General features: G+C 43.6%; 1 protein-coding gene and 1 long non-coding RNA gene across 6 annotated transcripts in view; one reads left to right on the forward strand and one right to left on the reverse strand.

Moving 5' to 3' along the window:
- LOC108349957 (uncharacterized) overlaps window positions 1-7,031 on the forward strand; it is a 32,705-nt gene extending 25,674 nt beyond the window's left edge. For 4 of the 5 annotated variants that reach the window (XR_015671165.1, XR_015671164.1, XR_015671166.1 and 1 more), the window contains 2 exons: window positions 4,765-4,983; window positions 6,059-7,031. This is a non-coding gene — a long non-coding RNA (uncharacterized LOC108349957). The remainder of the gene's footprint in view (window positions 1-4,764; window positions 4,984-6,058) is intronic. The other variant, XR_015671163.1, reaches the window with a different exon arrangement.
- Window positions 1-17,468, reverse strand: part of Egflam (EGF-like, fibronectin type III and laminin G domains) — a 174,030-nt gene that overhangs the window by 39,911 nt on the left and 116,651 nt on the right. The window contains 5 exon segments of the mRNA NM_001108938.2: window positions 1,659-1,803; window positions 2,868-2,968; window positions 4,058-4,158; window positions 4,772-5,078; window positions 5,763-5,878. Coding sequence (NP_001102408.2) covers window positions 1,659-1,803; window positions 2,868-2,968; window positions 4,058-4,158; window positions 4,772-5,078; window positions 5,763-5,878 — 770 coding nt within the window.

The raw sequence follows: 17,468 nt of genomic DNA on the forward strand, positions 1-17,468 counted from the left end.
TCCTATGCCCAGGACCTCACCTTGAGCCTGTTTCTGGGGAACCAGCTTAAAATAGAATTTTCGGTCTCTTGACAGTTATTAAACAGTCCCCAGACGATGGCCTGCTCACACTTGCTGTACTCGCAAAGTCCCAGTATTACAGAGGCAAACTTCATCCTGACCAGCCTCAAAAATCATATGCTGCTTTGCAGTTAATGTTTCTATTCAATAAAGTCATTGAATGCTGGGATTGGGAAAATATAAAAACTCATATAATGAGGGTTCCCACTAGTTACTGGATTCTATACACAGCTCTCTCAGTGGCTTACATACAGCTTATATATATATATATATATATATATATATATATATATATATATATATATATATATATATATATATATATCTTACATAATATACCTACCTCTGGGACAGGGACCCATTGCTGAGACAGTCTCTTACCCCTAGTAGATATCCCAGAGCTCTCCCAGAAGGGTCAGCCTTCCTTCCCAAGCCTTTTTCTTTGACCTATGCTTTTTGTCATCCTCTTGACAGCTCCATTGAGTCAATCCCTCACTGATGGCATTTCAGGTCATCCTAACTTGGATGGCAGCCTCTGGAATTTACTCTTATCTCTTGAAATGTCCTCACATTCCTCCTGAAGGTTATAGTACTTGAGAATCACTGAAACAGAAGATCACTGCTTCCCCCAGTCCACTTATGCAGACTTATGTTCCTTTAGTTTATCGAGGCTACCTTTTGACCCCGTTTGTCAATCTCTATTAAGCCCTCTTGCTTTCAACCACCCTGTCTCTCATGGTAGTATTTTAGACTAGACTGGAGTTTCTCTATTCTTATCAAACTTCATTCGACCATTTCTTACTATTGTACTAGAATCGTGCACTGTGCCTTGTTTCCTCTTTCGCGATGAGTATAAGCAATCTCTGGGTACTGTAATTCACTAGGGTTGGATGCAAATCAGTAAGACTTTCTGGCATGCACCTTTATTACATTGTGCCTTGTTAGTAACACAGCGAGGACCTGGCAGTGGAGAGGATGCATAGATGCAGGCTCAAAGGTGCCGGTGCTGCCTGTTCCTTTGGAGAATATAGAGACCTTGCAGATTGGGACTCTAGGCTTGGCTCCCTGCCAGATGCTAATCCAAACTGTTTTAAAGATAATCTTTAAATTACTATGAGCACAAAAGATGTGTGAGTACCTCAGTGGCCTCCAGAGTGACCCAAGAGATAACTAACTTACTCTTTCTACAATGAAGCATTCCAATAAGGATAAATGGCTTATTCTTATATGCGGAACTACACAGACCAGTTCTTTCTAGGTTGTTTGCTAGAGCCACAGATCATAACACTAGTGCCTACCTTTGTATCTGATGCTAATGATGGGTCCTTTGCTTCCCATGTGGGCATTTCTTGACCTCTGACTTAATGTGCAAGGATAACTCCTGCCTGCGTACCTGGTGTGTGCTGATCTGCACACCCATCCCTCCGGTAGGTATGTATGAAAGGGGTTTGAAAGCTCAGGCAGGCAAAGCTGAGGGGACCCCACCGGAGCTCTCCTGTGTGCCCTATGAAAACTCAGCCTCTGAGAATTGTTCAGAGCTTTGCTCTTTGTAGCAGTCTCCTCTCGAGGACCAGATGGGATGAGTGGGTCACACTCACCTGGGACTGGCCTGTTACTGGGGTGCCATTGTTCAACTGCAGCAGCCCGTTCAGCCCATCTCTATACAGTGTCACCGAGTGCCAGGCCCCAAGCTTGATTTTGGTCTCACTTATGATGATGGCCATCCCAGTTCCACAATTAAACCTGTGGAGAAATGAAATGGGAAGGAAAAATTCTAGAATGAACCAGTTCGTGTTTTCAGACTCCATATTATCCCTTTAGGACAATGTCTCCTTTCTTTGGTTTGGCTGGTGTGTGTGTGTGTGTGTGTGTGTGTGTGTGTGTGTGTGTGTTTGTGTGTGTGTGTGTGTGCCTGTGTGTCTGTGTATAGGCCAGAAGTTGACACTAGTATCTTCCTCAATTGTTCTCCATTGTATCTTTTGATACAGGGTTTTATTTTCTTGGGACCTTACCATTTGGCTAGAACTTCTAGCCAGAGAACTAGTACTTAAATAAATGAAATAAACCATTAGGGTTGGTATAAATTTACTGCTTGCCCTGGGGAAGGCATTGTACTAAGCACATAAGACAGCTTGTGTAATCCCTAGCATAGTGCTTTGAGAATAGGCAATTCCCATAGCTCACATCATCTGCCAAAGGTCAGCCAGCAAGGAAATGATGCTATCAGGAGACTACCTAGGACACCATGTCAAGGCTGACATCTGTCAATCATTCACAGACAGACTTTATGTGCCCTAACTCTGCCTCATGCAAAATAAAAAATTAACTAAAAGCAGCTTCTGAAGTTTCTGGGGGGAAAATGACCAGGGTATGGAGGGCAAGCCTAAGGCTTCAGCCCAATCCCAGGGAAGTCATAACAACATTTGGACTTCTGTCAGTCCTTAGGAGCCTGTGGTCCCTCCCTACCCTCCATAGCTGTCAGCCATCGTGTTGCAAAAAGGCCCTGAGAAGATCCCACCTTCTTGAGTTTCTGGAAGGACGGGACTTGGCCTTCACCACACTACCATGACCCCACAGTGGGTGCTTCGTACCTAACTGGTGTCAGAATGAATAAATGAGCCAAGGTTCTAAAGTGCAAACCTCAAAGGTTACCCTGCCATCACAGCTCTCCAGTACTGGAGAAACTGGTCTCAGCTCCTCTCTTGCGCATACTTTCTTTAGTGACTAAAATCCAGTTGTGAGTACTGTAGTGTGCACAAAGTGCATGATAGAATTTTAAAATCTATAGGACTTAGGGCAAGAGTTACCTGAAGTGGAGGGAGCGTCGGATGAGAGCCAGGGACATGAAGTCTCCTCTCCCATGTTCACTCTCCCCACAGTAGAGCAGTAAGCCATCTTCTGCCTCTGCCTGTGAACACACACGCAAAAGCCACATAAAGCACGATCATTTCTCCTTCTTCACCTATAGACACTCGTGAAGACAAAACATGGATGTTCTCCTCTGCCAGCCTACTGAGGCAAGCATGTGGACTCCAGAGAGTCCTCGCATATCCAGGTCACTTCCTTGTTTAAAACAAACAAACAAACAAACATTGTGGGAAGAATAACTCTGAGGAGACGAAGGCCCATATCTGACCCGCTCTTTGCTCGGCTTTGTGGATGCATCTGCGGACCTTCCAGAAAAGTCTGTGTCCTAAAGTCTGGGTCACAGAATACCTTGTTTGTGCTCATCAAATTTCTACTGTCAGTGATGAACACTCCATTTTTTAAAAATTTATGTTTGTTTTATGGTCTTTGGTACTTTGCCTGCATGTATGTCTGTATGAGAGTGTCAGAAGCTCTGGAACTGGAGTTACAGACAGCTGTGAGCTGCCGTGTGGGTGCTGGGAATCGAACCCAGCTCCACTGGAAAAACAGCAGCCTGTGCTCTTAACCACTGAGTCATCTCCCCAGCCCCAAGCATTCTGTTTTTAATGTGTTCTTTCTACATGTAGGAAGCATGTAGGTTTGCTACTTTCCTTCTATTCAGACAGTACCAACAGTCCAGTGGGTAGTTACACCGGGTGTATCAGCTGACAGACAAGTCACCTCTCTGACAGTTGACCTTGTGACAAAGGGTATAGGTTTCCAGACTCCTGGCCATTTTGCTTCTTCAAAGGTACTCAAAGAATCCCTTTAAGTTCAAGGTGCCAGCTGAGTGCTAATCTTTAAATGATTGAAAGCAGAGAGGTCTCTGTAAAAGGCCTTGGGGAATGGAATGCATTGTTAACCCTGAAATCCAGCCCCTGGGGCATCACTACGGAAGTAGTTTTCTCATTGAGGATCTAATCTTCCATAGTTTGTGACACACTAACCCTTTCCTAGCTGAACATTGTGAACCCACCCCACCCCAGCTGGATTTTGTGACTGACTTCAGGTCAAAGTTGATATTTTTACTTTCCCTCTTCCCACTCTTCCTTTGATATAAACTGGTGTTCAAATGTCCAGCAGCTCTTACCCTGAATTCCAGAGTAATCTGAAATGCCTGATAAGAGTTCTTCAGAGGCTCAAAGGTTACATAGGAGTGGCCAAAGAACTGTGGATACTGAATAAAGATATCTGAAAAGAGAAAGCACAATGGGACAGCAAGCACGCTGTTGTCTCATTCTTCAAAGCAGAAATCAACACACACCATTGTCTGCCTATCACTCCAGGAAACCCCATGTAACCAGTAACACTTAGCTTCCTTCCCATCTCCCTTGAGATTAAGGAGCTTCTGAAACTCCTTGGAAGGGATAGGATTTGGGAGATTGGTCCCTGCTTCCCTGAAAAGAAATGAGTGGTTTAAAGCCCACTATGAGTCATTTTCAAGCTGGGCATTTGTAGTCCCCAAGGTGGCTCTGACATCAGCCCTCTCAACCTTCCTGAATGTTCTGTCCTCCTGAATGTTTGATAGAGATGTGTCAATGGCAGAGTCCACCTCCCTGGTGCTATTGAGATTTCAAAATTGTTGCTTCAAAGGACCTCACACTTGACCTACCCAGAGACATGGCTATCCCTCAGAAAGACAATGAAAGCTGCTTCTCACTTTGCCTGGAGGGATGGCTAATTTACCAATCAATACATGGAAGAAAGGGCTTCTCTTAGAAGGACTAGGTGATGCTCTGTTTGTATCATACAACCGTATCCGCAGGATTAACACTGCTCTGCCCATTCCTTTTCCAGGGCCTACCTTCTGAGCAGGCCTCGCCTCCTTTGCCCAGGTTGCAATGGCATCGTGAGCCTCCCCAGGCGTAGTCATTGACACAGAAGCTGTCAGCTGAACAGAGGGTTTCGTCACAGGACATGTCAAAGAGCCTTGACATCACGGCCACACTGTTCTTCCCCTTCTGTTGGGCTGGCGTGGGTGGCACAGCCACTGTAGTTTCAGGGAGAGATGCTGAGGTAGGTTGGGCAAGTCTGGAGTCCATCTCTGAGTTGGAGACAGAAGTCTTCTTGGACTTCTTATTCCCAACTTTGGTAGCAGGAAGTGGTTTAACCTAAGTTAGAGAAGGAAAGGAAGGGCTCAGTGTAAACATGGAGTCGTTATACTACATATGTGGTTCTTGAGCTACAGGACAGTGTTAATAGTGTCGAAAAACACGAGAATGGCTGTGGGACAGGAACACTGACCCCAGTCTATGGGGAAGACTTGGAGACCTGGGGGGTTAAGCACCTTGCCCTGTATTATTCAGAACATTGTGGTTAGGTAAAGCTGATATTCTATGCCTTGCTCTTACTAAATATTACAAAATGCATGGCTTTGTCAAGAAACCATTAATTTTCTTATACGGCCTCATCTTACAAGATTCTGTGGGTAGTAAATCTATCTATAAATATATACATGTATAAATACACAACACACACACATATATATGTATATATATACATGCAGACACATATATGTGCATCCATGTACATATGCATATATATACATATACATGTATATATGTATATATATGCTTTGCAAAGCTAGTTATAGACAGAGGCTGTTCATAACAGCCTGCTAGGAAACTCCTTGGTACTAATTTACACCTCCCATCCCCAGTCTCATAGTCAGAGAAAACAAATCCATACTGCGAGCAAGTGGGCCCATTTCAGTCTGAAGTTCCATGTCCATGGCCCATGGCTAACCTGCTGTGGTCAGCGCGGGGACATGGCATCAACATCACATGTGACCATACCTCCTCAAAGGAGACATCCAGATCTAGCTCGTCTTCTGATGCATCGTCATCCTCACTCACGCCGGTATCGGTGATATACCCAGGTCCATAGCGGCCACTTCCAGCCTCCCCAGGACCTTCACAAAGAAAAGTGGCACATCCATGTCACCTCATGTCTTCTTTGTCCCAACTTCTGTCCTTCTTTAGTTGAGCAGCTTTCAGATCACTTTATGAAATGTGGCATTTTCCTACATTATACTTTGTCGTCATTTACCTTGTCTCTCCTTCCTGACCATCCTCTCCCACCTTCTATCCAGACATTGAGATCTACTTTACTAAGGAGTGAACTGAGGCTTGGAGAGCCCGTGGAAGGTTCCAGAAGAGGGAAGTCATCGTACAGAGCTCATGACACTGCACAGCAGCCTCTCAGCAGCATTCCAAACTTCCAGTCTTTGACAGTGATGCAGATTATGCAGATTTCATGCTCACCGAGAAGGAAATAAATACAGATAAAACCAGGCCCTGTGTGACTGCAGGAGGCCTGGGACGTGAAAGCCATCGTTCTTTTGAATTGTCTCCTCCTTCTCACACCCATGAAGCTTCCACCAATTTTGTAGGCCGTGCATTCTATGCTACTGATAAGAATTCTCTAAGTGCCCTGGGGTTGTTGTAATTAAAGTACATAACTTATCTCTTTCTACTTGGCACTTTGTTAATTAAGAAAAGAGAACATTAAAAACCAGACACTTATTAGAATCATAATAGTCAAACCACATACTGAATGCAAAACAAATTCTGGGATATTCCACATTAAGGAAAAAAAAATACAAATCTTGTTGGTCAACAAAAGGATGCCCTTTATTTTATAAAGTTCATATATGTCTGAGTTTTTAAAGACATTATGGTTTTCCTGCACATTGTTTCTCTGATGAGCAATATGATATAGTTGGAAATATCTGTGGTCATGTGAGCTGGACATAATACTTCCATTGTTAGGAAAGTCATTTAATCTTGTAAGAGCCCATGAGTCTCAACAAAATAAGGAATGAGGGTTGGGGAGATACTTAAATCAAGAAAGTGCTTACCACATGAACATGAGGACCTGAGTTTAATTTCCAAAATCCATAGAAGAAAAAGTTAGAAATGGTGGTGACCACTTGTAATTTGGGTACTGGGAAGGCAGAGATTGTCAGATCTTTGAGGCTCATTGGACAGTCAACTAAGGTGACTTGGTGAGATCCAGGTTCCAGAGAGAGATTGTCTCAATGAATAAACTGGACAGTGTATATAGAATGACATCGAGGGTTGTCTTCTTGCCCCCGCCCCACACCTCTTCCCATGCATAAATAAGGAGGAAAATTAGATTGCAGGACCAATGAGCTCTTTAACTTCTGTGACCCTAGAATTCATACTGTTGATGTGGACGTGCTTCAGACAGCTACATATCAACCAAGGTTTGAGAAGGAAACAACTGGGAAGTTTCACTTACAAGGATGAAAAGCTAGTTTACAATGAGCTCACATGCTCTGGGGATTGGAGCTTTGTATGCTTGACTTCTGGGAAGCCATGCCGTATCACTGTCAGAATCATCTGTTACTCTGGCTTCAGGGGAACCTGTCTTAACAGCTCGTCTTGTGGAAGTCTCTATGGAGATGCTTTTCCTCACCCCTGAAGTTTCCCTGGCAAAGATGTAGTATAAGAACTAAGAATCACTGAGATCTTGTCCAATCTCTTCTATCTATCCCCACGAGGTGGAAGTAGGGATCAAGCTACCAGGTAGAAGCATTTGGCCCACACTTACAAACTGAGAGATGTTGGGGGAAGGAGAGGAACTGGGGGCAAACTTGGTCCCTCTTGTAACCTTTCTACAGCAGGGCTGGGAGCAAAAGTTGCTTTGGTAGGTAGAACTGTCACAAAGACCATGCCTCCTAAGCAGGCTATCCCAGGTTCCATACCAGGCAGAGGGTCCTGGCAAAACCAACCTTGACTCTCAGAGAAAACTTGCCTTCTAACTTAGCCTTTATCAGATATAAGGATGCCTATTCGCTAATGGCACTGACTTTCTTCTAAGCTGATTCTGAAAGTGGGCAAAGAGAAAAAGGGCTGTGATTTGCTGATAACCAACCAAACAAACAAAACCCTCTGTGGTCAGTGGGACAAGAATGGCCTGGGAGGAAAGGCTATTCTGTGAGAGATGATGGATTATGGAAAGAAGCTCGATACACATGAACAAGGGGTGTGTGGTCAGGTGGGAAATGGGAACGGGGAAGAGCCACAGCCTGAGTCACTTCAAAGTCTCCCAAGGCCTTCTGTGACTTGGCCTTGCTGGTCAGAACCTTAACTGCCCTCCATCTCACATTCACCCTTCACCTTGCACCCTTCAAACTGGTTCTTCCTTTAGGTTTCATGACCTTTTCTGAGCAGACAATGCATGTTTTTATACCAACAGGAAGAGTTTAGTGGGCAAACAGAGTATGGGGGTGGGGGACTGTGTGGGACAAAGAGGAGCAAGCCCCACAATGCTGATGTGGCTCCCCACAGACAGGGCTCAGTGGACATCCTGCATCTGGGTCGGGAATCAGAACAAGAGAGTGAGTGGTAAAGAGAGGGAGATGAGATGTGTTTGTGTGTGAGCAGGCATGTGTCCCTGTGTCTACCCAGCAAGAGGACTAATTCTGTGATGTGACCAAGCACCGGCGTCCTGAGTGTTTCTGGCCTCTGTGGAAAATCACACAGTTCAGTTCTTTTTAGACATTCCAAAGAAAAAAAATTGCTCAAACCCAAGACACTAGCACCCCTGCCCAGTCCTATGACACAGTGATGTTAGGAAACAATTGCCCAGAGTTCTGTGTTTGATGAGCTCAGATGATGATGGTTCAGTGTTAAACGTGAAAGAAAGACATTATCAGAGATAGTGTATCACTGACAGACCTTTAATGATTTACAGAAAAAAAAAAGCTGAAGGGGGAGGGAAGCAGGGGGAAGAAGGAAGAGATAGGGAAAAGGAAGAGGATTAATCCTAGGGTTAATGCTTTCTACTTTTGTCAAAGTCTGAAGCAGTGGCCATTAAATGAGATAGGACAGAAAAATAGTGAGAGGTTCCATGGAAAACAAGAGGGGACTGAATTGTGTGAAGCCCCTGGATCTTTCATCATTTAAAAGAAGGATAGCAGGTATTGATTAATTTTAGACGTACTTTGAGAATTAATTTAAGGATAATGTTTCAGCAAAAACTAAGAGTCCTTCATTCAGAGGCAGGCTGACAACAGATTTACTCTCTAACAACGGGTCTCAGAATCGAGAGACTCATTTCTATGCAGACAAGAGGCACCCAAGCCCAGAAGGGACAGTGGAAGTAGTACATGGTGTGGTGAACAGAGGCTCTACCATCAGGGAGATTGAATTAAAAAGAATGAAGGCATTTGGATGGGGCTGGGAAGATGGCTCTGTGCATAAGGTACTTGCTGAAGAAACACAGAGACCCAGACCTGATCCCCAGAGGCCATTTGCACAATTCTGGGTCTGGTGGGACATGTTTGCAACACCTGTGTTGGGGAGGTGGAACTTATTGGCCTGCCTGCTTGGTATGCACCCAAACAGGGAAAGATCATGTATCAAAAAAGAAGGTGCACGGTGCCTGAGGAACATGCCTGATGTTGTCATCTGACCTTCACACACATACCTGTAAACATGTGTACCTCCATGTGCAAACACAGAGACACGTAACTATACTCTTGTGTTCTCATGCATGTGTGTGTGTGCACACGCACTCACTATGTAGGCTAAAATGGCTTCGAACTAATGGTAATCCTCCTGCCTTAGTCCTCGAAGTTCTGGGATTACAGGTGAGAGCCAAAATGCCTGACTGCATACCCATCTTCGTATGATTTTGTTCCCTATATCTGTTTGATGTATTGTTATCCTTTTACACATAGAGATACTTTAGAAATATCAACTTGAACGGTGGCTAAAAGACATAATTCAGGCCTCTGGCAGCACAGGCTATTTGTTGGTGGCCTCTAAAAAATGAGACACAAGCCGAGTGATCTGAGGAATAGGTTGACCAGAGTGCTTTTGATTTTAAGGCTTTTCTTTCTTTTGAATTGAATGGATCTGCAAGCAGTCAGATACACTTCAAATCGAAACCTTTAATTTTTTATAAGGAACAGTAAAAAGGAATCTAGCCACACAAAATGTAATTCTTCATGTACAATAAAACCACTTTGAAACTTGCTATCACTGCTTGCTTGAATTTTGACAATTTCTTATTACAACTGCATCTAGTAAAAAAAAACTCAAATTTTTACTTCTCTTGGTCTAATTATTAGATAATAATATTAGATAATAATCACCAGATAATAACTATTAGATAATAATTATTGGGCAACAATTACTAGTTAATAGTTATTAGATAATTATTAGATAATGATTATTAGATATAATTATCTAATTATATTATTAGATTATCTAATAATTATTGGATAATAATTATATTAAATTGCTATTAGACTTTAATAGAAAGCTTTTCATTCAATGATATACAGATATCAGTAGCCAGATTGGCCTGGAATTAAATATGTAGCCTAAGATGACCCCAAATTCATGGCAATCCTCCTGCCTTAGCCTCCAAGTGCTGGGAGTATAGGGGAGGGCCAAAATGCCTGGTTGCTCACCTCATCAGGGTGTGACTTTTATTGGCTACATCTAATTGATTTATTTTCATTATACCATACATTTCATTTAGTGTGTGCACATATGCACGTGCTTGTACTTGGATGTGTGGAGGCAAAGTATCACTTGGGGTGTCTTCCTTGTTTGTCCTCTACCTTAGTTCTTGAGCCAGGTCCTCTCACTGAATCTGTAGTTGGTTAGACTGTCTGGCCAGTGAGGCCCTGGTACCCACCTGTCTGTCTCCCAATGCTATGGTTGTAGGTGTATGTAGTTGCACCTGGCTTACTCAGTGATGAAGATCTGAACTCTGGTCCTCATGCTTGTGAAGGAAGCACTTTACACTGAGCCATATTGTTAGCCCTTACACTGAAATAAAATTCTTTCATTTTTGAGATTATATTACATCATTTCCTCTTTTCTTTTCTCCCTCCAAACTCTCTCTTGTACCTCTCCTTGCTCTCTTTCAAATTCATGATCTCTTTCTTCATTAAAATTGTTATATACATCCATCTATGTATATACATATATTCCTAAATATACATGACCAGTCTGTATCATGTTACTTGAATGTATATTTTCAAGGCTGATCATTTGGTATTAGATGACTAATTGGTGAGCTCTTCCCTGGAGAAGACTATTTCTCTGGCTCTCAGCATTCCTTAGTTGCCTGTAGTCCTTGATGTATATGGACAGGGCAGGGAGGAGCACACAAGGCCTCAACCTTACGTTAAAAACAAACAAACAAACTGAAATGTATCTACTTCCCCAAATTATTTCACAGGGTGGTTAAATATCATAACTTAAAATAGGGTGCAGCCTTGGTGTCCACTGACAGTCAATCTATGGGTGCTCGAGTCTCATATAAAATGGCACAGTATGTTCATATGCTTCACAGACTCGTGCATATTTTAAACCACCAGTGGGTTCTTTATAGTACCTATTTCAATGGGAATGCTGTGTACACGGTCCTGCATTGCTTAGCTGCCTCCTGGAAGGAGGAAAGGAGAAAGTAACAATTAAGATTCAGGAAGTAGGGGTTGGGGATTTGGCTCAGCGGTAGAGCGCTTGCCTGGCAAGCGCAAGGCCCTGGGTTCGGTCCCCAGCTCCGAAAGAAAAAAAAAAAAAGAAAAAAATTAGGAGTTAAGGCATCCAGAAAGCTACAGTTCTCAGAAGGCCTCTCCCTCAGACTGTATAAGCAGTAAGGAATGACTGGGGGAGAGCAGACTCCTCAGTGGGGCTTCCCACAAGTTGTGCATGGAAGTTCAGGGACAAAAGCTTTTGTGACTGGTCCCCCATCTGCCTTTGAGCCTCCCACACTCTTGTAAATAACCATGCATGCACATTCCTGTACAAACCCTCCTTTTTTTTTTTTTTTTGGTTCTTTTTTTCGGAGCTGGGGACCGAACCCAGGGCCTTGCGCTTCCTAGGCAAGCGCTCTACCACTGAGCTAAATCCCCAACCCCCTGTACAAACCCTCAATACAACTCACTGGTTCATGAAAATAGCCTTGGATGGAATCTTTCTTATCGGGCGGGCGAGGGCTGTCCTAGATGCCCTATCTCGGGTGAATAAACATTTGTTCACTTTTCATGTTCTTACGAGGAAAAGTCACACAACATTTGAGGACAGTGGCAAGAAAATAAAGTCTTTATGTCTTTAATAAAACACAATCCCCCCACCCCAAATATGTCCCATTTGCTGTTGGTTGAATCTACAGCTACAGGGTCTACAGACATAAAGGGCTAGCTGTGCATTCAGAGTCCTTGACTAAGCCCGAGCTCTTATGACTTTAAGCAACAAGTAGCCTCCTTCTTGTTGGAGTAGGTCAGTGGCCATTAAGCTGGCAGGACCCAACCGCAGCCTTCACTGACATACATACTTCTCTGTTTGTGCAAGCAGAGCCAGTTTTACCCCAGAGAATACACCTAGGTTAAAGCCTCTCTCTGATCCATAATCATACTCAACAGTAATTGAAAACTCCAGACAGTCTGTGACAAGAGCAAGCCAGCCTCTCTCTGGGCCATGAGATTAATCTGTGCCCAAGAAGCCTTCTTTTTTTTAAATAGAAACAAGAGTAATCTGCTCTCATGTTCAAATAAGTATTGGCATATTGATTAAAGCAAGACAGAGCCAGAGAGGAACTCGAGGTGCGGCAGAGGGTTTCTGAGCATGAACCATCACAAGGCCACCTCCATTAGAAAGAAAATCATGAACTGCTAAGACGGAGAGCTCGCTGTCTGAATAACAAACAGAATCCACCACAAGTTGCTTTCTGATGGAAGAGTTTCTACAGTGTTTTTAAACTTTCACCCTGAGAAAATACCAAAGAGCTGACTGAGTGGGGGAAGAGAATATAAAAAGACCACAGAGACCCTCAAGTCAGTTGGTACAACTGGTCTACCATCTGCTAGGATTCCTGCCCCAAACCCAGGGAAAAAAATGTATGCAGCAGAGTTAGCTGGGGCTGGAACATGGACTATTTTAAATATGAGAATGAAGGGTGTAGTTTCACATTAGCAGGTGTGGGGCTAGGTTCTAACTTCGCCTTGGAGTTCTGAACCCTTTTGTGTCTGAACAATGTCTAAGCATACTCTCTTTTCTAGACCTTACTTAACAATAAATCAAAAGATATGTTCAGCAGGATCCCATGTTCCACATTCTCAGCCTCCTGGGGAAGTGCAGTCCCACTTTTAGCAGCCATCCTCAATATCACCTTACTGTAAGATTACTGGAAATCCCCTTTCCAGAGTCCTCAGCACAAGGCCACCACTGCCCTCCTCTACATACTAGGGCACGTTTGCTCGCACTGCACACAGTATAACACAGGCACTCAGGGTGTTTTAGATGCATATAATCAGGGGACTTGACCATGAACTCTTGGCTCAAAGCTTCAGCTTCCTCCAAAAGAAACTTGTCAAAAGTAAATATATGCAAGATTCATGGACATAACTAATTTTCCCTTCCTCTAAGCCTTTAGATGTTAATATGTACTTTCCACAAAACTCTAATTTCCTGATGTACTTGATCCAGTATTATACAAACTACAGACTTCAGGACACTAGAGGGTTGTGAAAACAGTTCAGTGGGCCATAAGCAATATTTTTTAAAAAATGGAGCCAAATATAAAGCTTTAAAAATATAAAGTTCTAGTTCAGCAAGTGTCAGATACTAATAAAACCACACACACACACACACACATACACACACACACACACACACACACGCACTTCTTCTTTGCTTTAAAATTTATTATTTTAAATTATGTATATATGTACATGGTGTATGCATGCATATATGTGTGCTCATGTGTGTGAGTGTGTGTGTATGTGTGTGTGCCTGTGAAGGCCAGAAGCAGGTGTTTATTAACTTCTCTCAGATTTATAACTAACTCTTAGGGTACAGGACCAAACTGCACAGTGTCTTCCATTTGTGATAGGATTCCTGCTGGAGCTGCTGAACTTTGCAGAAGGGTACAGTGTACGCTTGAGTCGGGAAGTATTCCTACACATACTGAGGTGGGAATGGAACCTCAACACTTCTTGTTGAGGACATAACATCTTGTCACTAAAGAAGCAGCTCAGAAAACGAATGTAGAAAGTCTGCACTTAGGATTATAGACACTACAACCTATGGCTCCAAAAGGAAGCCGGTGAGAGATGGGTGGGAAGTCCAGGTTCAGGTAATGAGAAGCGACTCTACCTTTGCATGTGGAGTGCCAACCATGTGCATAAATTGGGTTCTGCAACAGAGGAGGCTAAGACGCATTAGAAGTATCTTAGTGACTGGGAGGTTTAAAGCCAGCCATACAACCTGATAGTGACTTGGTACTTATTTCTATCTTTCCCCTACTGCTTATCACTACTAATGCATTACTTATGAAATATAACAATTCTCTCATGTATGTATATACACATATACATACCCATACCCATACACATACACATATACCTACACATACCCATACACATATCCATACACATACACATACACATACACATATACTGTATTTTTTACTTCTTAACCAAGGTAGATCCTCATGTAAGCTCTAAATCTGCAGAGACACTGGCTGTATTACTTACTGCTAATACCTCGCTACCCAGAAATTGCCTGGCATTAAAGAGACATTAAATACATAGATTTAGAATTATGTCAATGAGTGGTCAAACAGGAAAAATAGCCATTATAGGCTCACGTACTGACTGAGCTAGAGTCATCAGAGGAAAGAGCCTCCCTCCGTTGAGGAAATGCCTCCATGAGATCCAGCCGTAAGGCATTTTCTCAATTAGAGATCAACTGGAGAGAGCCCAGCTCATGATGGGTGGTGCCATCCCTGGGCTGGTGGTCCTGGGTTCTATAAGAGAGCAGGCTGAGCAAGCCAGGTGAAGTGGGCCAGTAAGCAGCACCTTTCCATGGCCACGGCATCAGCTCCTGCCTCCAGGTTCCAGCCCCGCTTAAGTTCCTGTCCTGCCTTTCTTCAGTGATGGACTATAATCTGGAAGTGTAAACTGAATAAACCTTTTTCTCCTTCACTTGCTCTTTGGTCGCCATGTTTCCTCACAACAATAGCTCATAAACCAGATGCTAACATTTCTTCAGTGAAGTGATTTTAGGGTGACTCCAACTGGCGGTGGTGCATGAAGAAAAGGGTGAAGGTAGCCTGTGACAGATTTTAACTTGTTTTCAGTCATCCTAATTAACTGTTTTCATTGTTGCAACACTTTCTTTCTTTTTTTTTTTCTCCATCTTTATTAACTTGGGTATTTCTTATTTACATTTCAATTGTTATTACCTCTCCCGGTTTCCAGGCCAACATCCTCATAACTCCTCCCCCTCCCCTTCTACATGGGTGTTCCCCTCCCCATTCTGCCCCCATTGCCGCCCTCCCCCCAACAATCACATTCCCTGGGGGTTCAGTCTTGGCAGGACCAAGGGCTACCCCTTCCACTGGTGCTCTTACTAGGCTATTCATTGCTACCTATGAGGTCAGAGTCCAGGGTCAGTCCATGTATAGTCTTTAGGTAGTGGCTTAGTCCCTGGAAGCTCTGGTTGGTTGGTACTGTTATTCATATGGGGTCTCGAGCCCCTTCAGCTCTTTCAGTCCTTTCTCTGATTCCTTCAACGGGGGGTCCCGTTCTCAGTTCAGTGGTTTAATGATGGCATTCGCCTATGTATTTGCCATATTCTGGCTGTGTCTCTCTGGGGAGACCTACATCTGGTTCCTGTCAGCCTGCACTTCTTTGCTTCATCCATCTTATCTAGTTTGGTGGCTGTGTATGTATGGGCCACATGTGGGGCAGGCTCTGAATGGGTGTTCCTTCTGTCTCTGTTTTAATCTTTGCCTCCCTATTCCCTGCCAAGGGTATTCTTGTTCCCCTTTTAAAGAAGGAGTGAAACATCCGCATTTTGGTCATCCTTCTTGAGTTTCATGTGTTCTGTGCATCTAGGGTAATTCGAGCATTTGGGCTAATATCCACTTATCAATGAGGTTGCAACACTTTCTAAGCATATTTTACCTTAAAAAGAAACAAGACTATGAGTTCTTTATAAACTTGAAAGCTTTTCTTTTGGATTAAGAACTAAAATGTAGATCTGTAAAGCATAGCCCTACTGTGGCCGGGACTGGTTAAGAAAGGAGAACCCCCCCCCCAAAAAAAAGAAAGAAAGGAGAAACCCAGCTTCAGGGCAATCTATAGAACTTCTCTTAGTCCCTATTCAATTCAGGCTACTCTGATGCACCCTGCGGTTCCTGCTCTGGACGTCTGTGAGCTATCGCCACCTGCTGGATGACTTGTAAATTACCGCCACCTGCTGGAGGACACCCCTAGGGAGCTGTGGGTGAGTTTTGGAGTCTCTCAGTCCCCTCCTCATTAAGCCTGTAGTCATCTTATAATTCACCGAAAGACATGATAACTTGTGTAAATTTAGCTGTAAGAGATGTCAGCAAGTCTTCTCCTGGGGGAAGGGGACCTGAGCCCCAGAACATCCCCTCACTGATGCAACATCAATTTTCTATCCAAGTCCAGGACAAAGAAAATGTCCTACAGACCCCTCCCCAACCCCTCTCTTTAGTTTTTCCTAAGTTCTCACAGAATAGTGGGCCTCTTTACAGCTTTTCTTAACACTCTGTTCTTCCTGGTCTGTTTCTCTATTCCCGTCCCTTCCTGCTGGTCCTGTCTCCTCTTTTCGTGACACATGTTGCATTATGTAACAAAACACCAAATGGAGGCACCCTAATAAAAGAAGATTCTTTTGCTCATATTTTGAGGGAACATCATGGTAGGGAGGTGACATTGGCAGGAACTTGAAGCAGCTTGTCAACTGCATCCACAGAAAGGGGGGAGTAAGGAAGCACTGGTTCCTGATTTGATTTCATTCTCTCTCAAATCATTTTTGACGGATTGGTTGGTTGATGGTTTACAAATATGAGTGCTTTGCCTGCATGTATGTAAGTGCAGAGCATGCATGCCTGGAGCTGGAAGGGACCGGAAGAGGAGACCGGCTTTCCTGGAACTAGACTAACAACAGCTGTGGGTGCTGGGAATCAAAGCTGGGTCCTCGGGGCTGGGGATTTAGCTCAGTGGTAGAGCGCTTACCTAGGAAGCGCAGGGCCCTGGGTTCGGTCCCCAGCTCCGAAAAAAAAAAAAAAAAAAAAAAGAACCAAAGCTGGGTCCTCTGCTCTTAACCACTGCCCCTGCTTTCTCTGTTTGACTGGGTCTAGGACCCCAGACCACGTGGCATTACCTTTCATATTTGGGGTGGGTCTTCGCAGCTCAATTAACCTAATCTAGAAAAATTTTCGCAGCTTCACCCTAGGACTTGCCTCTCTGGTGATTCTGGATCTTGTCAAGTAAACAATATTGATCATCACACGTATATTCATTTATCCCCTCCCTCCCATTAAGATCTCTTTTCATCTCTTCATGGTCCCCTTTCGAGTTTTATACACATACCCCGCACATACAGAACCTCATGTATCGGATTAAAGAAATAGGATCTCTGCTTGTGTCATAGGTTTGGTGGATTCATTAGCAAGTACACACTGATTAAGATGCTAAG

Source organism: Rattus norvegicus, chromosome 2, assembly GCF_021556685.1.
Source record: "Rattus norvegicus strain SHRSP/BbbUtx chromosome 2, alternate assembly SHRSP_T2T, whole genome shotgun sequence".
In the NCBI taxonomy this organism is placed as follows: Eukaryota; Metazoa; Chordata; class Mammalia; order Rodentia; family Muridae; genus Rattus; species Rattus norvegicus.